Source organism: Lissotriton vulgaris, chromosome 9 (assembly GCF_964263255.1).
Source record: "Lissotriton vulgaris chromosome 9, aLisVul1.2, whole genome shotgun sequence".
Lineage (NCBI taxonomy): Eukaryota > Metazoa > Chordata > Amphibia > Caudata > Salamandridae > Lissotriton > Lissotriton vulgaris.
The window spans coordinates 1,160,564,964-1,160,586,560 of record NC_141697.1 but is presented as its reverse complement, the minus strand read 5'-3'; the positions used below and the strand labels follow the sequence as shown (position 1 = coordinate 1,160,586,560).

At 44.0% G+C, this 21,597-nt stretch overlaps 1 protein-coding gene across 1 annotated transcript in view; it reads right to left on the bottom strand.

Annotated features, from left to right (window-relative positions):
* TRNT1 (tRNA nucleotidyl transferase 1) overlaps positions 1 to 21,597 on the bottom strand; it is a 42,671-nt gene that overhangs the window by 19,184 nt on the left and 1,890 nt on the right. The window contains exons 4-5 of the mRNA XM_086939202.1: positions 15,446 to 15,584; positions 5,912 to 6,038 (exon numbers count right to left, since the gene is read on the bottom strand). Coding sequence (XP_086795328.1) covers positions 5,912 to 6,038; positions 15,446 to 15,584 — 266 coding nt within the window. The remainder of the gene's footprint in view (positions 1 to 5,911; positions 6,039 to 15,445; positions 15,585 to 21,597) is intronic.

Below are 21,597 nucleotides of genomic sequence, written 5' to 3'. Positions count from 1 at the left end.
ACATTCGCAGTTACCAATCGAGAGACTACCCCGTTTATGAACAATGTAAATAGTGTAGGAGCCATTGAGCACCCTTGTCTGACCCCTTTTTCAACACGGAAATCAGGAGTGACCATCCCGTGACCGCCCCACTGAATTTTTGCATAGTTAGACTCGTGGAGGCGCAATATCAGGGTTAGTAACTCATCGGAAACCCCCAAGCTATGCAAGACCTGCCACAGTTTTGCACGTGGGACCAGGTCGAATGCAGCCCGCAAGTCGACAAATGCCGCGTACAGGCTACACCCCCCCAGAACCACGGTTTTCCACTGTAATAATTGGAAGCGGAACACTTGATCGATCGTGCTTGTTGCCCTTCTAAAACCTGCTTGGAATGGAGATAGAATATTAAAATCCTCAGCCCAGTCGAGAAGCCTATTGACCACCACGCGACCCACGATTTTTTGCACAGTGTCAATAAGGCTAATAGGCCTATAGTTACAGGGCTGAGCTCGGTCCCCCTTCTTATACACGGGGATAATAACTGCACCCCTCCATGAATCAGGGACATCTGCTCCTTGGGCAATTGAGTTTATAAGCAAATGTATATATTTGCACCAGTGTTCACTATCATTTAGGAATATATCAGCGGGTACTCCATCTTGTCCTGGAGCTCGCCCGCGTTTTACTGCACAGATTGCAGACATAATCTCTTTGTAGTTAAAATTGTCATCTTCAAAAAACTTCATAGCCGTACTGACGTCAACTGAGACCCGGGTATTAAGAGTGTATTGCATACTAAAGAATTTAACCCATGCCTCCTGTGAGACGTTATTACTTGGTGACTCTTCAGCTCTCTCAGAACCCCATTTTACAATATTCCAGAATACTCTGGAATCCTTCCTGTCACTGGCCATTTTCAGTTTGCACCAGTGTTGCTCGTCCCAATCCTTCTTAGCTTTAACAATGCATACTTTATATTCTTTCCTGGCTAGAGAAACAGACACACAGTCTCGCTTCTTGATTGCCCGGCCAAGGTCGAGTCTTGCCTTCCTACAATCAGAGTTATACCATCTAGCATCTTTTCTGGTAATAACCCCCTTATGTTTATCAGGTCTTAGAAAGTGCGCCTTGATCTTACCAAAAAGGGTATCATGTATTTTGACCACTTCACCCAGATCCTTAGGAGAGGCATTAGCCAGTTCCATAGCTAGAATGGCTTGATCAGTTTCACTGTTAATAATATCAATAGCCTGCTGATTTCTCGCTACAGTGTCCCAACGTAGCCTACGCATATTGTTCTCGGGGATAATGGGCGGAGGGACGAATTCATTCATGCAGCTAAAGTTTGATTCAGCAGGCCACCATTTGTGAGTCACACTTAGGGGGTTATGGTCACTCTCAGATCTTATGATGACTTCCATATCACAAAGGGCAGGCCACAGATGCAAACTGCAGATCACATAGTCAATTCGACTTTTGTGCCTCCCATTGTCGAAAGTTGGTGAACCAATTCTGTCCCCAGCTGTTCTCCCGTTCATAGCTCTCAAACCTTTTTCAAGACACAGTGCATTAATAGCTATAATGTCCTCTGTCCAACGGGAGACTGGTTTCAGTTGTAGTTCAGGGATGCCCCAGAAGGAATCCTCATCAGCACCAGTGAAAGCATCTCCCACAACCAATGGCTCAAACGTCCTATTAAGGTCTCCTGCTATAACGATGTTATTTTTAATGGAGTGCTCCTCGATGAGGTCGGCCAAGGTTAATAATGTTTCAGATCGACCTTTGGAACTCCTAATATAAATATTGTAAATATCAAGTGACCCTGTTCTGTCATTAGAAATCCTAATAAGCTGGATATCATTGTGTCCAGTAGCTATATTTTTAACTGAGAAATTTAGTGCTTGTCGAATCCAGATAGTAAGCCCCCCCATAGGTCTACCTTTCGGACCCTTGACAGCTGCCACATAAAAATTCAAATAGCTTAATACAAAGACAGGATCGCAAGCCCAAGTCTCCTGGAATATACAAATATCAAATTGGGTAACAAAGCCAAGCCAGTCCCCACAATCGAGCTTGGATGTCAGACCAGCTATATTCCAGCAGAGTAGGTTAGCAACTCCAGACAAGCGACCCTGGCGTAATTCAGGAAAAGAGTTTAGTACACAAGCCTCACCCTCTGGTTGGACAACCAAGTTATTCAACAAATCATTAGTAAGGCAATTAACATTCTGGGTAGATAAGCTATCCGAATTTTGAGCCCCATTAGCTAGTGGTACTTGACTTAGATTTATAGAGTCAATCACAGTCATCAAGATTGGAAAGGGCTGAAAATCTATTCTCTAGATTTAAACCCCTCTCTGGTTGCTTCACTTCCCTCCGCCCTTTTGTTGGGACAACGTTCCACTTAGTTTTTAGCATTGTTTTATTAGAGACCCTCCCACTACACTGATAGAAAAAGTCTAAAGTGAGTGGAATGATTTCAGTCGATCTCCGCTGCGGAGGTAGAAGGTTGGGTAGAATATTGGCCAAAACCTCTGGGTCAGAAAAATGTAGGATGACGCAGTCACCCAGAAATTTCTTTGTACTATTACCTATCCACCTCATCCTTCTAGCCTTTACTATTTCGTCAGCCAATTGGTGCCTACCCCTAGGAGTTATTACCATGTTATTTGTTAGCCAATAAAGTGCTTTAGACAATAGGGATGAGGTAGATTCTTCCTGACCAGGCTGCAAAAGAGGAACATTGGCTAAAACCAAGACCAATGGAGAGGCCTCAACTATCAACTCTACCGAGCCATTCACAGATTCTGGGGCGGAGGATGTATCTGAAGGAACGTTTTTGTTCTCTGCACTATCTATAATGGATATCAAGGGAGCCACCGAAGGAGCTGGTAGTGAGGAAGCCCCACCACCCACCAAAGAAGAAGAGGCCTTACTGGACTCCACCCTGCTAGAAACAGCTTCTGGTAGTTTGCCTACTTCAGATAAGGTTTGATTCAGTAAACCCCCAAGGCGATTCACTTCCTTAGTGAGTTTATCAATTCTGCCTAACAGCGGATTAACAATGTCCTTTATCTTAGTGTCTATCATACTCAGTAAGTTCTTAAATTGACCACTAGTAAGAGACATAGAAACGTCATCCAGAGTGACTTCTTTTTCCCTTGCGGATTTGCTAGGGGGCGATGCAATCTTTTTGCGGCTTGATCTGAGCCCAAATCGTTTCGGCTGTGGCTGTGGCTTTTTAGCCCCTCTGGTGGATCGTGGAGCAGGCACCGGAGTGGGGGCTTTGTCCTCGGGTAATTGTTGATCAGTGTCCATCTCACTCTCGCTGTCTAACTCAATCAGAGCCGACCGGTTCATTACAGCGATATCAGCTTGGTCAGATTCATTTACAGGTGGACAGTAGGAGGTAGGTTGCTCCGTGGACTCGGCACAGGCTGAAGCCGGCGAAGTTGGTGAACTCAGGGCAGACGGTGAACTCCGGCCAAGCGAAGTTCTCCTGTCACTATTGATTTTGGCAACTACCTGAAAGATATAGTTGTCCATAGTGTTTTTTGCAGGGGATAACTTTTTGCCGGGCATATTTCACTAACAGACAATGCTTTTCAAAAGTACGGGGTAAACAGGTGCTCCAAGAGTCAATAATTCAATAAATAACCCCCAGCTATAACACAGGCTCACCTCCTTGAATCAGGTTTTCTAGCAGAGTAACGGGCCCAACCCAACCTTGTCCAGCCTCAGACGGCCTCAGACGGCCCGCCCTTTGTCCGGGCTTCGTCCGGGCGTCCCGCTCGCGTCCCGCGATGCGGAGGGAGCAGCGTTTTTCTAGCGCCTCAGGGCGCGATGACCCCGCTGGAGTGGATCCGGGTCGCTGGGCAGGCTGGGAGTTGTAGTCTCCCTCCGCTCGGCGGCCGCTAAGGTAACAACAGCGGCGGCGGGAGGGAGACCGGGCACAGCAAAGCAGGGAGAGAGGTCGAGTCAGGGCGACCAGCAGCGATGAAGTCTCCTCTTGAAGAACAGAACACCCGCTCTGCCGAGGGAGCAGCGTTTTTCTAGCGCCTCAGGGCGCGATGACCCCGCTGGAGTGGATCCGGGTCGCTGGGCAGGCTGGGAGTTGTAGTCTCCCTCCGCTCGGCGGCCGCTAAGGTAACAACAGCGGCGGCGGGAGGGAGACCGGGCACAGCAAAGCAGGGAGAGAGGTCGAGTCAGGGCGACCAGCAGCGATGAAGTCTCCTCTTGAAGAACAGAACACCCGCTCTGCCGAGGGAGCAGCGTTTTTCTAGCGCCTCAGGGCGCGATGACCCCGCTGGAGTGGATCCTGGTCGCTGGGCAGGCTGGGAGTTGTAGTCTCCCTCCGCTCGGCGGCCGCTAAGGTAACAACAGCGGCGGCGGGAGGGAGACCGGGCACAGCAAAGCAGGGAGAGAGGTCGAGTCAGGGCGACCAGCAGCGATGAAGTCTCCTCTTGAAGAACAGAACACCCGCTCTGCCGAGGGAGCAGCGTTTTTCTAGCGCCTCAGGGCGCGATGACCCCGCTGGAGTGGATCCTGGTCGCTGGGCAGGCTGGGAGTTGTAGTCTCCCTCCGCTCGGCGGCCGCTAAGGTAACAACAGCGGCGGCGGGAGGGAGACCGGGCACAGCAAAGCAGGGAGAGAGGTCGAGTCAGGGCGACCAGCAGCGATGAAGTCTCCTCTTGAAGAACAGAACACCCGCTCTGCCGAGGGAGCAGCGTTTTTCTAGCGCCTCAGGGCGCGATGACCCCGCTGGAGTGGATCCGGGTCGCTGGGCAGGCTGGGAGTTGTAGTCTCCCTCCGCTCGGCGGCCGCTAAGGTAACAACAGCGGCGGCGGGAGGGAGACCGGGCACAGCAAAGCAGGGAGAGAGGTCGAGTCAGGGCGACCAGCAGCGATGAAGTCTCCTCTTGAAGAACAGAACACCCGCTCTGCCGAGGGAGCAGCGTTTTTCTAGCGCCTCAGGGCGCGATGACCCCGCTGTATACAAGGCTCTGCACCTACATGACGTAGGGTAGAACTATCTGGCTTAGTTAGTGTTAATCTGCCTGGGATAGACTTTCTGCATGCAAGTGTGCTAAACATAACAATGTGTGGCTAAGTGAAACATTGCTACTGAAACTTTAACTGTGAATAAAAATAATGAAGGTTTACAAAAATGTATAACACTTACCGATTGTTTCTCTTGTGCCCCACTCCAGTAACTAATTGCACCAGAGCACCATCATCCAAGAGTAAGCGAAGACTGCTTGCCATTCAGAGCGCTTGAAAAGTGTCCACTGCTTGAAATGACCAGGAAAACTGGCATTACTATTTAAAAGCTCTGGCCAGCTGCCCCTTCTTTCAGACTCTCTTCTATTCCTCCCTTTTAATTCCTCATTCCAATCCCTCCCTTCTCTCTCTTTTGGCCTACCTCCTTGTTGGACAAACTCGAGTTATGCAGCAAAGCAGGCTCCAGATTGCCTAGAACAGGAGTGGCCAAACATTACCATATAGTACACTAGATGCAGCTGACCACACCATTAACAGATGAGCCCTGTAAAGAAAATCTATATCTTATATGTAACACACTACACATCCGTTGACAACTACAAAGGTTTGCTTTGAGTTGGTGTTAGATTTCTTTATTGGGTATAAAGCCTACGTGGCAGAAGTTATAGGCAAATATTTTGAAACTAAGCACCAGAAACCAAAAGCAAATTACTTGGGGTCAGTAATAAACAGAAGGTTTCTCTTAAAGGGAAGGGTCATAATGGCCAATCTGAGTTAGGATTCACTATGACTTTAGAGTCCCAGATTCAACATGGAGAGAGTTATTTTGAGGACAGACACCAGCAATCTTGGTCAGATCATTTTAGAGGCGGAGTATTTCTCTTTACTAAGAAGGTTATTTAAAAGGTTTTGCATGTAGTTTGATCTCACCTAAAGTATCTTAGGATCCGCAAATAATCTTCTTGGATCCTCTGCTCTGCATTTCCCACAAACCGAACATGCTTGTTTTTCAAATCTTCGTACCCACTGAAGAAATCATAAAGAGTTCCATCAAATCCTGCGAAGATAAATAGGAATATTGGACAGAACACTTCAAAACCTTTTACTTTAAATTAGTGCTTTAGATTGCAGCAGTTTAAAATAGATGTAAGCAGTTCCAACTAAATGAATCTGTAATTTAGTAAATAGAGTCAAATGACCACATCTGCGATGTACAAAATATTGCTCCAAGGATACTGCAAGCAGAATGATGTAAGCCTCGTTCCCAGTGTTACCAGCTGGTCCAGACTTCACAATGCTATATTTAACAACAAACATTCTCGATTGTGGGGAGGAAAGCAAAAAGATAATTCTATGGTTTCTAGGTAAGGACTACCCAACATCAAAGACAGAGTGTGTCTGATCAGAAGGAAGAAAACCTTGTTGAGGTACCTTAGTTTAACATGCCTGGTCTTTCTAATTCTTTTATGCAAAAAAGGAGTGCACAGGAAGATGAATAAGTGAGTGGTAAGGGCCGTGGCTTCAAACAAATCTCTGATGCAAACAATTTCAGAGAGCCACAAAACAGTCATTAAACTCATGAGATTCTAGAGGATCAGAGGAAATACACCTGGAAATAACTAAGTCTGAATGAGTATCCCCAGAAGACCTTCGAGAACGTTAGTTTGTGCAGAACTTTCCCAAGATCACTGTATACTTAAGAAATTTTAATTAACAAGAAGCAGGACTAAGAATCTAGAGCCACAAACACATAAGGGAGTTGGAATGCTACCCTGACAGAAGCAAGCCCAACAACCAGGTTTACATAGTCCTTGACCCACTGCACGTAGCTTCATGAAGGCAACATAGGATATAGACTGGCTTCAGAATGGGCCACAGGAGCAGGGAAGAGGACATGCAGTACAGATATAGACAAGGACACTTGTGGTCTTCATCAACAGAATGTTTTACTGACCGAGATTAATATGAATAAATCATTATGCACGAAGGATAAGGCCAGAAAACCCACATTCAGAACTACCACTGACTTGGCTAAACGGGTGCAAAGAATGAATGAGAGTGATGCTTCCGAGAAGAGGGGGACCAGGAGGAGGACTCTGAACCATCAGCTATAACCCAACAACAGTAACCTGGCGTAAAATTAGTGAAGTTCAACTTCAATCAATTTTACATTAAAAATAAGATAAATAAAAAAAATAAAAAAATAAAAAAAAGACACCATAGTGTGGGTATTGACATACCATCCAATGGGCAACTAAAATAACTTTTCCCCAAGTTAAAGAATGTGTAGGACCCCAGGATATGCGCACCCCACAAACAACACTATGGCACCTGCAAACACAACAACAGTAATACGTCTGCAACCTTCCTTTTACTGGAAAGAGCAGTCCAAGGCCCACTCTGGGGAGGTAGTGAGAGCTAGTACACCAGTCTGGTGGCATGCAACAAATTCTCAAATCATTCTTCAGTCTGTTCTTTTTCTTACAAAAATTAAATGTACTATATCGTGTACACACTACTAAATACTATGCATTAAATTAGCCAATATGAACAAATGAGCAGATAGACATCTATGCAGACACTCAGACAGCATGTTACACCCCTAGCGAACCCAAATGTTATCAAAAGGCAGGCGGAGGGAAGCAACCATTTACAGTGGCCTAATGCTCCCCCCAAATCCCCAAAAGTCTTTCTGCCCTCTCCGGCGGCAAAAAGTGCACTAGACACCAGGATTTTTTTTTTTTTTAATAGGATGAGTAAATGGGTGGGTGCAGCACACCTAGGCTACAAGTCCAGCCCCCATCCATGCCAAAAAAACCCAAAAAAACGCAGTCTCTGATTTTATATAGATTCATAAATGGGTCGGCCCACCCCCCCAAAATAATCCACAGAAATCGGAGAGTTTTCTCCCAATCTCTCCCCCCCCCCCCAACAAACTGGGCAGAGAGCCCACTAGACCACCATGAATTACATTTGGAGGCCGGAGCCCCCGCTAGCAATGGGCTAATGCTCCCCCCAATCCCCCCCAACCACACGCTCTGCCAGCAGGGTTTGCCAACTCCGTGCTATGCTGGGAGAGCAGAGTTCGGAAGAAAAAAAAAAAAAAAAAAAAGATTCCGCTGCATAGCAGAGTCTGACCCTGCCGCCCACCCCTAGAAACTAAAGATAAGGAAGGCACTCCTTGTTCTCGTGTTGGAGGACTGGTATCCCTTTGTTTGCAATGAGGACATCCTTAACGATACTTAAGCATTGAAAATGTAATAGGTCTCGCCTTTGATTAAGTTAAAGCCATTTCCTTTGCTAATGATATTGTATAGCAACGCATTTTTAATACTTGTTTAAACTATTACCCAGCAGTCGTACTTAAACTCTGATCCGTCCATCTAATTACTGTTCCTGGGCAATTTATCCTATTCAGTAACCACCTTCTTTTATTTAACTGAGCCACACAGACTAAGACCACTACGATATTTTCTCTACTCAACCTTACAGACTATACAAAAACATTGCGGCTCATTATACCCGGCTTTGCAGATCCTAGGAACATACTACCCACTGTACTCATTCTTTTTCTTTGGTTCGTGTACTTTATATATTTGGTATTTCTCTGTTGCATGTTTATTTTAGGTTTTCTTTTAAATTTACAAAAAAAAAAAAACTACCTGGAAAAAAAACAAAAAATAACTCCAAGCTCCCTCAGAAGAGAGAGCCTGACATTTGACGTCTGTGTTTGAATACTCAGCAAATGTGACAAGATAAGAATAAGATTTACAGGCCTGGTCACAGGCAGCGTGTTCGTGGAAGAATACAGTAAACAAGGTTTGGCGATGGGAGGACAAACTCAAGCTGGACAGCCTAAGGCAAATAAAGCAGCCAAATAGAAAGCCAGGAAATGTGAGTTACAAACCACAAAGCCAATGGTAAGCAACTGGGGAATGCATTCCAAGGTCATCTTTCTAAATGACCCCAAGTTGTCTTTAGCACACTAGACAGCGCAGCTAAAAATGCATAATAATTAAATGCAAGGCGAGTCTGACATATGAGTGACTACAGAGATCTGGGATCTGATATATTGCCCCAGCCTGGAAGCCCTTGAGTCATGGTAACTGATACATGACGGAACCGTCCTCAGCCCTGTAAACTGGCATAGCTTCTAAAGTGCTCTGCCTTGTCTCTACTGGCGTTTCAGAGGCACAAGACTTGCTGTTTTCTTGGCTCTCAGCTGTACCGTCCCTTCAGAGACACTAGCCTAGCAGGAACTCAGGACTGTCAAGGGGACACTTTGGGCTGAAACACAGAGATATCATAAGAGACTCCCTAAAGACAGTGGCTTGCAAGGACACGGATGGGGTTCTAATGAAATCTATGAACATGAACTACCCTACCCCTGGTAAGGTTGTAAAGGACAACCGTAAGTAGGGTGCTGTGGGCAACTCGGTTCCCTGGTTCCCAGTGCCATTTACCCCCTGCATCCCGCTACACCCCTGATAACAAAGGCACAAAAACAAGGACAAGCAGGGCGGCCTCTGATTACACTGCAGTTGGACAAGTCAGACGTCAACATATGGTAGAGGGTGTAAGAACAGGCATAGCCATGAAAACAACAGTACAAAGTTAATTAGACAGCCATAAAAACATGCTGCAGAGATGAGAATGCAAACAGATTCACTGTACAGAGACACTGAAACAGAAATGCATCCATCGGACAGACAAAGAGAAGCAAACCGCCAGACGGATGCAAGCTGCGTAGAGACACTGGAACATACACACTTAGTTGCTTAGTGTAGGTACACACGCGGCTCAGAGGCACAGGGGCAGCTCTATTGAGGCATCCTAAAGCTATACAGAAACACTAACACACACTGGTCGTTAGGCTGAAGATGAACAGACACAGCAGAGAATACTTAGCTAGACAAACACTGTACAGGGTAACATGGACAATAACACATGCACAGTGTACAGACACATAAAAGCAGACTGTCATCCTGCCCAGTAATACACAAGATGTACAAGAAATGTAGATGAGACCCGTTCAGATGGAAAAAAACTATTCAGAACTAGTTGCATCATGAAAAGGGAGTTATTTTTTTAGTTAATTCAGCATACTAACAACGGATTTAATATCTTCGAAGTTGGCCACCATTTGTTTTTAGCTTTCGGCACACTATTTCCCAGCATTTGTGTACGTTGAAAATAAATTTTCCGCCTCCTTAAGAAGGTTTGCCCAGAGAGTACCTAACGAAAGAAGTTTTAAACCGCCTGTACAGTATAACGAAAACCATTACCATTCCATGGCACAAAATCTTTATCAGGGATCGTTACCAGCAGGCAGTGGGGCGTTCAGGCGAGCTGGACCCATACATTCGGTTTGTCTCCATGCAATGAGTAGCCCTTGTGGGGGAGGGGTTAGTAAGACATAAAAGAACTGTACAAGAGGCAACAGTGGGAGAGACGCTGATGTCGTTCATTCAACATGACAAGCACTGCTCACTGGAAGCCTCACGCCAGCTCCTGGGGTCGAGCGGTGGCTGCACGCTCCGTGGCGGATTCCTGAGCACTGCCGCCGGGCCCTTCAGCCTATCTGGGAAAGCACGCCGCCATGCGCGTGTAGGGACAAAAAACAATTGTGCGCGTGTGCACAAAGATGGCGTCGGGCTGCATATTTAGCTTTGCGAATGGCGAGAGAAGCCAGCTTTGTCCATTTGGAGGCGCGTGCATTCAGCATTGGCTGAATCGATTACAAAAGGTCCTCTCCATGGCAAGAGCAGCGCATGCGCTGCTTTCCCCAGGCAAGACCTAAAAATATTGGGACCAACTAGATGGTAAATAGTGAAGAGACACTCAAATGAGGAGCTATTCTTTAAGTGGCACCTTCAGAGGCAGAAGTGGTGATCAAGCCACCTCGGGAATCTGAACTGGGTGGTGGATTATAAAGTGACCGATAATTTGTTCAGTATGTTGGATTCTTTACTGGTGCGTCTGTAATTGTGGGATTGCCTTTAAAGAAAGACCTAAATGTTCCCCCTCTTTCAAATAAAGACATGGATGGTTATGTATGCTGCTGCAAGTGTGCTAGCAGACATAGAAGTAACGTGTTAAAGGAACCCTTAGTGTGATAAAAAAGGTGAAACAGCGCAGTGACTAATATGGGACTTATTTTGTAATTTCAGAAAAGAGCAGTCATTAAACATTAACCTGTGCATGTGCGAGACAGTGACCTGAGACACTACATCATGTAGTGTGTCAGGTCGCTGTGTCTTGCACATGCGCAGAGGTCACACAAGAGGCACAGGCCAGTCCTCACACATCCAGTCACTGCCTGGTGGGTCTGTCTGGATGTGGATGTGCCTGATGAGCACAGTGGATACGGATTTGTTACAAGGTAAGGACCGAGGGGCTAGGGACGGTGTTTAATGACTGCACCTTTTCAGAAATTACATGTAGAAATCCCATAATTCGGGTGCAGAAGAACACCGCAGAATTCCACTGAGTTTTTATGCCACTTCGTGGAATCCCGCATAGTGCAACTCTGCGAACTCTATCCACCTGTGACAGGAGGTGACGAGGTCTCCACATTGTATTTGGGCTATTCCTGGGGAATGCTACGTGGAAGACTTACCGGAAAGACGGGGGCCCACAGGATAGTTTTACCTTGCGTAAGGCCCTGGGAGAGAAGGTCTCGTTAGTAAGGAATCTTATTTAAAGTAGAGGCTCCTTCTCATAATCATAATGGAGGAGCTTGCACCAACCCCAGGGGTACTCTTGAGAAATCCAGTGCAGAACTATGCGCTTCATTTTTTTGCTCGGTCACCCAGGGGGGCCAAAACATCTGTGGCTGTATGGTCAACCCCCTCCCATAGGGCCAATTTGCACAGGGGGCGTTTCACTTTGCTCCTGGTGGTTAGTTCTAGCCACCAGAAGAATTTTCTTCAAGATTCCTGGCCTTTAAATTTTACTTTAATTCCTGGAGCTTGGTCTGCTGCACCCTTCCTCTATCTAGGCTCCTGGCATCTGCCTTAGCCTTTAGGGGGCTTCCACGGCAGCCCACCAAAATACCATCCCTGCCACATCCCAGGTCCCATGGCTTTGACCATCTTGCAGCGCATCTGTGTGTCAGCAACCCCTCCGGACATAGGTCACCTGTTAGACCTGCCATCCTTGGTATGGTTTCCCCTGTCTTTTTGCCTCTGCCTCCTGTATAATTCCTGTGTTGGTTACTCTTTGCAACAAAAAAGGCGTTAACAAAAAGCAATCGATGTTGAATTGTGTGCCATGCATGAAGGACGTAAAGGTATAATCCCTTTCTGCAGATTGTTAATCGCTAAGGGTTTAGTAGGAAATGGTCTATCATAAGAAAACGCTGTACGTATCGATCTCTCTCCGGTGTGGAGTGCTGTAAAGTGTTCAGAATTGTCCAGCAGCTTGTCAAGTACTACATCTCAATCTCCTACAATGAGCACTTTGGCCTGGGGGGTACTGGAATGAGGATTTTATTAATCGATTACAATTCACTTTTATCACAAACTAGCACATAGATGAAACCTTGAAACATCGCTTGCTGCTGTATAGCAGCTTTATGAAAACCATGCTTTGCGGGTCTGTGTCACTCGGAGAGGCAGCCCTTTCTGGATTGGAATGGCAAGCCCCCTGACCCCCCTTTTACAATGGAGTTTGGATGGATACAAGAACCTCTAAAAAAAATATATATATATATATATAAATTCAAACACTTCTCCAAACTTGCAGAAGAAACGAAGGACACAAACAAGGTTTTCACTGGTGTTCAAAACTGCTTTATTTCTTTGTGTTCGGCAGACCGGTTTCAGCTTCTCGCTTTCATCAGTGCCCACAGTCAGCAGTTTTCATCAGCGCTTCCTCACTCACGATGTTATGCGGTGCAGCCCCGCCTTCCTTTTGGAATGAGGCACACCTGCTCCTGACATCACTCCACGCCGCTTCAATACTGGGGACTACCAGTCCCACAATGCTGTGTGAAGATGTCCTGTACTTGTGGGTAACTCTGGCAATCTTTTGTTCACTCACCATGTGTCCCTTTCTCTCGCCCATTGGCTTCTTGCAAACATCAGTCGGAGACGCCACTTTTGAATATCATCTCATTGGTAAGTTCCAACCCGCCGTTTTCACATACCATATCCAACCATACCAGGAACCCTTTCGGAAAAGGCCACAAAAGAAGTTGATAAAACACTTTCTTTATTTGCAGCATGCTGGTGGTAAAACATGACCAGGAAACCACTTCAAAGTTCAGTAGCCAGACGATGGACTCACTCCTGGTTCGGTTGGAGATATATATATATATATATATATATATATATATATATACACACACACAGGAGTGTATTAGACAAGTCTGCAGACATCTATAGACACCTTTCATGGGCCTAAACCCCAATATAGTCAGATTCTTCAACCTTTCCTGTTTAGGACTATTTCAAACAGTATTTCCGAAGTGTATGTAGATAACTACAATGTACTCAGGTGCGTTCACCACAGTCTAGGAACTCCCCCTCAGGTTGCCGGTCTAGACGATAATGACAATCTAGTGGATGTTTCTCTGCTGAGGATTAAACTCCCTCATATTCATAGAACAGGGTATATAACCTAAGCAACATCAGGGCAGTCTATATATCGAAAAATCCTTATCTGTGATCTCCCATTTCCCCTGTAAGTAGGTATCGTCCTTTCAGTTGTCCCCAGGAACCACTGAATGAGTAAACTCGTGTTAGTCATGTCTTATTCAGGCTTAATTTGAGTATTGAAATGAGAAGTGTACTTCTACAAATACAAGTAGACTAAAGTTACCCTCAATCCCAAAACCCATAAAAAACAACCCATGAAATTAAGCCTGAAGAAAAAAAAGCAAACCAAGTCTTATTTGGTATCACCACTCTGTGGAGAGCCCTCAAGGCGCCTCTGAAGCTGATCTTGATTGGACTCTTGTAGTCTAAGTTGAACTTAAGTTGTTGTGTTTATGACCTGAAGCCCAGTTTCTAGTACCTTCGTCTAGCCTCCTCACTGCTCTTGAATAGGTCTTTTCTGTGGTATCTCTGAAGTGCTTATGAAGTGGGCACACATCGGACTCTTGATGTGTGCAGATCAACCCAGATTTAAGGTATTTAAGAGTTGTTCTAGTTGGCCCCAGTCAAACTCTTTGAGAAGAGCCTCTCTGCTGATCCACCGGATCACTAAGTCAAGCAGACCATATCAGCTTCCAGTTTTTCCGGCCGAGTCTGGGAAAGACTGATCTTTTTCTCTTTACAATAGTTTCTTGGAAGAAGTCTTAAGTACTATGGATTCCTCCCCCCCCCCCCCCACCCCCTGCCCCCAAGCTTCTAGAATTTAACTCTGTGCCCTCCCTGTGATTATTTACAGCCTTCTTCTGAAGTAGAAACTGGGTTGCAGCCAAAGAGATGGAACTGTTCTCATTCTTGAAGTGGTTTCTTAACACTCCATCCAGAAACTGCTGGGGCACTGCTGTGATCTAAACCATATCTACAGGAGTTTTAGCAGATTGCATGTGGCCATCCACTGAGATGGTGGAAGTACATAAACCAGCTGGCGATACAAACACAGTACCACCCATGAGTTAGAGAAATGTTGCTGGAATTATCTGGCCCTATCGTCATCATTCTGTTTGTGGTATCGAGACCCCCTATATTTTCCATGGGCTCCCATATAGCTACGGGCCTGCCATGACCCTCACCATCTTTTCACTAGCACAGACTAGAGATCTGCTCTTGCAGTTTTCAAAACACACTTCTCAATTGCTTCTGCTGTGAGAAGCAACGATTTGACCCAGCCATACTGTTAATGAACAGACTCCTGAACACAATTTTTCAACCACCTGCAAACAATGAATAAAGCTACATAACTAATATACACCGTATCAATTCAGAAGGGATTCACCCTACAAAAGGAAAACAAGTTACTTACTTGTAACAAGTTTTGCAGTACAAAGCTATTCTGAATTCACATGTGATTCGCCCACCTAACCTCCACAGTGAAGGAGTGAACCAAAGCGTAAAGTTCCACAGCACGTAAAACTACATAATAAAACATACGCATCACCAAGACAGGGAAAAAGTGTCTTAAGATAGCGACCACAAACAGGGGCATGGAGGCTTGCATCCGATTTCAGGGGGAAGCAGCATGGATGGACACCTTTACTATATTGAAATTTTTTTTTAATAAGAAATAAAAAGTGGTGGGGGAAGGTATAATAGGGATGGTTTCCAAACGTGATCACTAAATTGCAGAGAGCCCATCACATTTAATGTTTGTGGAGAACTGCGGTCACAAATCATGAATAGGTAATGTATCTCAATCTTTGATAATGCACAGCAGAATGATAGCTTGCTGTACCAGTCTTCCCAACATCCAATCATCAACCTTCATTCGAACATTAACAGTAATCTAATGCATAAGATTCCACATACACATTACCCAGGAACATGGAGTTGATAGTGAGATCACGGCGCTCTGCATCCTTCTGCCAGTCAGTTGTAAATTCCACTTCCGCATGCCTCCCATCTGTGGTTACATCAATTCTTAATGTTGTAATTTCAAAATTTTGTTCCTGAATCTGCAAATGGGAAAAATGAACAGGGATATTTGTCACCTATTGACATAACTGGGAACCGCTTACAAAAGCTGCTGCATCGACAGCCAAGTTGCACCTTCTGCCCTGTATGCGACAGTACCACACTAAACACTCACAAGCGTAGACTGTTGCTAATATTTTCATTAAGAGGTCTACTAATGCGATGCTTTGATCAGTAGGTAGGCTGAAGAGGTTAGGAAAGAACATACATACTGGAAGTAGCAAGATCACCATGAATTTAAGGCTCTTACTTCCTTTCCTCACTCCTATTCCGAACCTTTGGTTTAAAACCATTGTGAAAAAAAAGAAGAAAGGGAGGAGGGGTAAAAGCGGACTGAAGCAAATAGTGATTACGCCTTATGTGCCAAAACTTGCTTTGAATCATTTGAAAGCATTGGCTCAACAATCGTTTCCCTCACAGTTGGGAGGACAGTTTCATCTACTGACTTGGAATGTCATTTTCATCTCAGGGATTGACAATAGTAAGACCCTTCGAGGGTGGTAGTTTTTTTCTTTTTTTAAATACATTTCACCAGCAAAACACAAGACTCTGCCGGCAATGTAGTACACAGAGTGCATCACCACTTAAACCAAACAATGGCAACTGCACCATTTGTGAGCTCAGGGAGAGTGATGATTAATGCAGACAAGATTGCAGTGAGGCACAAAGGACTATTTCCCTACATTCTTTCTACAGTAATTTAATAACCATTTTTCTGTAAAGTCCATTGAGTCAAGCAACTTGGGTACATTTACTTCCACCAGGGCCTTTGATTATTCGCGGTCTAGTAAATCAGTATCGACCAAGCAGAGATCTTCGATCTAGCCAGGCTTTCATGGCTACAGCCCCGAGAATTAAAAAGACACGGTCTGGTGGAAGGACGTTTGCCTACAATGCCGCCAAGATCTGGAACTCCCTCCCTTTTCACCTAAGATCCAACCCCAACCTCTCTTCTTTTCGTAAACAATTAAAAACATACCTGTTTAATTCCCCTTAGTAAAATGTAGCCTCCTATCTCGGCTCGTTATCTCTTTTTCTGGTTCCTAGCGATTGGACGCCTCCGGGCAGGAATCGCGCTGTTATAAATCTACTTTTCATTTTATTTCATTTCATTCACCTACATGTATTTGTGGAGCTATGAAGAGTGGCATATATGTAGCATTCATACAATATATGCAGGTTATCCTCCTAGAAGCCACAGCAAATGTAGCACAGGATGGTAGTCCCAATTCATGTTGCCATGACACTATGCAGGTCGTTTCGCTAATAGCCTGTTCAGTTGGGTCTATGGAATCCATATTCAGCTACAGATAAACAGAATCTTCTCTAGCAAGTGGTTATCATGCCCACTTACACAGTGATACAAAAGGGGATGATGGACGGAGCGTTTGAGCAAATCAAACGCTCCGTCCATTATCCCCTTTTGTATCACTTACACAGTGAGCAACTGTATATATGCTTGATTTTAAAATGTACATGTTTGTGTAACATAGCACAGTTATGGCCTGTAAAAGTAAAAACACAGTTATGGCCTGTAAAAGTAAAAACAAACTAAAAGAGGGGGAAGAAATGAGTCATTCTAACTCTCTTGTGAAAGCCTCTAAAACACGCAAACTATGGGGTCTTTTAGATTAGAGTGTGCAATTAAACCAGCAAAGTATACTTGTGACAAGAATCTACTTTTTAAGCCTTTGAGCAGCTCAGAAATAAATTTAACTATTTTTGAAATTCCATTTACTTTAGTCTCATCAGTACTCCACAAACAAATCTCAACAGAAGCACGATACCCCACTTCTCTTGCATACCAATGGAATGCCAGTGTTTTTAGGTCTAGGTTTAAAAAAGACCAGCTAACTAAGAGGCCTATTGCTTACAATATTAATTGATTAGGAATTCGGTCCGCCACTTTCAGTCACTGGCTATCTTCGTCAAGCCTCTTTCAGACACACATTTGAGACTTTAAATCACGCCATGGATCAGCCAACTGGAATATTTCATCTCACTTATTTCTACTAGCAGTTTGGATGTACACTTCCATCTCCACTCCAGTGTTTGCACTGAACTGCATGAGGGAATACTTTCAACGAGTTCTTAAGTCTGCCTTCTCCCTCCAATGTGTCTCACATCTGCAAATGCGGAACCCCTTAGCACATTAAACTCAGACCTGTTGGCTTTGCCAATACGTATCTCCTTTTGCAATAACTGGCTATGCCTCTTCCCCCTTAGCAGATGTGCTTTTTTCTCAGGTTTGAAAGAGTAACAGATTTTGAATATGGCACATCATTTGACTGGACACGGTTTCCTGCCAATGCACCATGAAACTAAAGAAGAACTGGACTCTCACGACCAGTTATTTATGTTCATATGGTCTTCTTCAAAACATTTGCTCTGAGGGGAAAAACCCACACCTGAGCTGTACCATTCCGTCTGGGAATTAAATTAGCCCTCAGGAGGAAGTCCTACTGCTGTGGCATGCACTGAAAGTAAAGGAAATTATGCAGCCTACTATGAAAAAGAAATAGTCTTGGACCAGGACATGAGCAATGTCCAGGTAACCGCAGCTTGACGAGCGAGGGGAATCTAGCAGTACAACAGGCTCAAACTCAAGACAATTGTTTAGAAACAATTCTGCAGTGCAGTCCAGGACATAATTTAAAAATAGAGCAGCCTTGCCCTGACAGTCGGTTGTCGCTTAGCAATTGTGGCTTTCTATTCGTTCGACTTACAGAAAGCCATATTAAAGATACTCATCAGTTCAAACTGATTTGATTTGACTCTCTGCTTTGGAAGCCTGTTAAAATAAAATAGAACAAATGCAAGGCTGACTGTTGTGCTTGAATTCTGACTAAAAGCTACACTCTGGCTTTTTGATTGTATACCACAAGGGGGAAAAGTATTAAACTTGTGGGTACAGCCAGTTGTACACCAGGTACACATCCAAGGCACTCTGTGCACGAGTGCACAGTAGACCTGTAATGCAATGGCTGTATTCCAGGTAGATTGAGGAGGGAGAAATGGGGCCAGTTTCTGCAGTTTGCTGGTGAATAATGGACACAAATTAATTCCAGAGGTTTTAGTTATAGCTACTCTGATTAGCAGTTTCTGGTCTGGCATTAGGCAGGATAATACAGGGTGGTAATGCAATAGTGTTGACTAGGACACATGTTTGTAACAGAATATGAAAGGAGACGAATGTGAAAGGAGGTAATTGAAGGGTGAACAGTGAGAGAAAGGGGGAACATGATAGTGGAGCAGACTGGAACATGAAAATGGGGCAGATTGGCAAACAATTGAGAAAGTGTTCATCTGTGTGACTAACTCCAAGGCTCCATGTCAGAAGAAGAAATGGATATGAAGTTACTTAAAATATTAATGCCGACATGAGATTAAGTTTTAAAGCTCCAACCTTCCTGTAGCATAAAATATTTGGAATGTTCAGGTAGGATCTGGAAGAGAGGGAAAGTCAAAAATCACATATCACACAATGCTAAATCTGCTGTGGCAATCCCAGATAGCTACAAAAGTTATATCATATGCAGCAGACTACGGTGAGAAGGGGAGGAAGTACTGTGTACTTGGAACGGACTGTAGATTTATATTTTATCCTAATATGTCCTTGTGTACAACAAAGAGATTCTCAGTTTCAAAAGGGCTTGCGATGGAGTTAACAAGGAACATCAACCACTACATTAACAGTAAAGATACAAATCCAATCTCAAATGCATTGAAATGAACAGTTTGAGGAAAAACAAAGGCAAAATCATATTGCAGTTATGAAACCCATCTAAAAAAAACTCAGACAATACCACAGTCTTAGATGACCAATTTCAATAACTAAATATCTTAAAGGCGAGGCAGAACCACAAAGGCGTTTGTTTCTAAAAAGAACTTCAACTACCATGGGGAAAAGTCCTGTAGCTAACCTCTGCTATTCTCTTATAAAAAGAGATCCAACATCTCTCTGAGGAGACAAATTAACGTGACTCCTTCACAAATACAGTCTAAAGAAGAAAGCCTAATGCAGTCAATGTCGAGCAGAGACAGGATGCCACTGTCCTTCCAGGTGCAAGTCAAAGTTGTCTGAACTTCATTTGGAATATCCTGGACCTTCAAGAACGGACACGAATCACCTCTCAGTGGGTTAAATGAAACAAGCAAGCTCCTATATCCTAAAAAGTATATTTGTTAGTTTAAACAAATAAGATGCATTCTAACCATTTTTTAAAGCTTGTTCGGCATATAAAGCAAACTTCTGAGAATAATGTCTCATATAATGATGCACACTAGCAGAAATAACACACATCTTCAAAATGAGTTCCTATAGCCTTCACTCTTCACTTCCTGGCTAAATCAGAACACAAAGAGGGCCCTGGTCTGCTTTCATGGTGCAAATCAGGGCTTTCCTCGCATTCTTGAACTCGCACATCTAAAGGACGGGAAAACCAAAAAAAAATCATGGCTATAATCAGACCCTCCAGGATTTCGCGCTTTGCCCCTGGTTCTGGTTCTGGTTGTTGCCAATCAGAAGGGCATAATTTGTGGATCCTGTAGTCTATATGCATTATGGACTCGACACATGATATTGTATACAGTTCGGCAGGTTTTAAATATACCTTCTGCTTTATACCTAATGACTGCGAACTTATAAAATCTAAAAATGATGCATCATTTTTAGATTTTTGCCCTTCTGATTGGCAACAAAGGGACATTCTCTATACCCCATGCTTTTGTCAGGAATATGAAATGATCGATCTGTTTTAAATAGGCCTTATGTACTTCAATACTTCAGCTCTCAAGTGTGATGCATCTGGACCTGAATTTGTCAATGGAACTGTAAATTTCAGAACATATTTTTACCATCATGTAACACTGGCTGTTTATATCATTGAGCGACAGTAGAGGTGACTTTTGATTCCTGCTCTTATTCCCTGAGCCTTCATATTGCCTTGTAGAACAGGATAAAATTGGTTTTTGTTCAGTTTCCCCGGTTTTAACAACAGATATGTTAAATATTGTTAAATGTAGTAACAAATGTTTTTAATATTGTACTAAAATATGTTTTTATTTTTAGATAGTTGTTCCCTGTCTTGAGAAAGGCGCTGGCCGCCGAAACGCGTCGACACACAACTTGACACACCACCTCCCTTTTTAAATGTGTTTTTTAATGTGATTTATGAGTTTGAAATGTATTCTCATTTTGTCTTGTGATATATGCACTTTTTACTGTTTTTCTTTATAATAAATTTATTCAGTATATTTTTTACAAAAAAAGTTTAAACTTTCTTATTTGGAAACTGTCTTTTTCTAATTTTTGTCCTGTGACCATTGTGTAGGCAATCTAAAAACTTCCGCCTAGGTTGTTTCTTCCACTGTGTTGATTGAATCTATAAACAGGCTGGTTTCAGAGCAGTAGGTTAAGGCATACCAGAGTCCTCCGTCTGGCACCCAAGGGCAGGCAAAACACCATGTGAGCCCTGCGCTGGTGCAGGTGTTAATTTGTTACCAGAGTTGTACAGAGGAGAGCACCGCCATACCTTACAGGAAGAGGTGGTTTCTCCATTTCGAAACTATTTTCCTGGTAGAGAAACATAAAACGTTACATGACCAATGCACATTTTCGTCACATTTATGCATGCATAAACTGTTCTGTATGGAGTAGATTCTGATTGCATTTAGAGTCTGAAGGGCACATCTGAAAGGACAGTACAGCTGGAGAGGCGCATCTGTCAAGCTGGTTTCGCATGGGTAATAATCTCAACCAGATGCCAATGCCCCTCTGAAAGGCAAGCATAGCTGAAGCAGAGCTGGAAACATCAGGCAGACCTTGTAATGGCCACTGAAACTTTGGCAGTCAGATGCACCACTGAACAGAAAGTAGGACTGAGGAAGAGCACATCACACTTACATCCTAAAGGGCAGTATCAACGAGGCAGACTATTACATCTCAGGCATGTGTTTGAAAGGCTGGCAGATATGTGGGAGAGTCAGTTACAT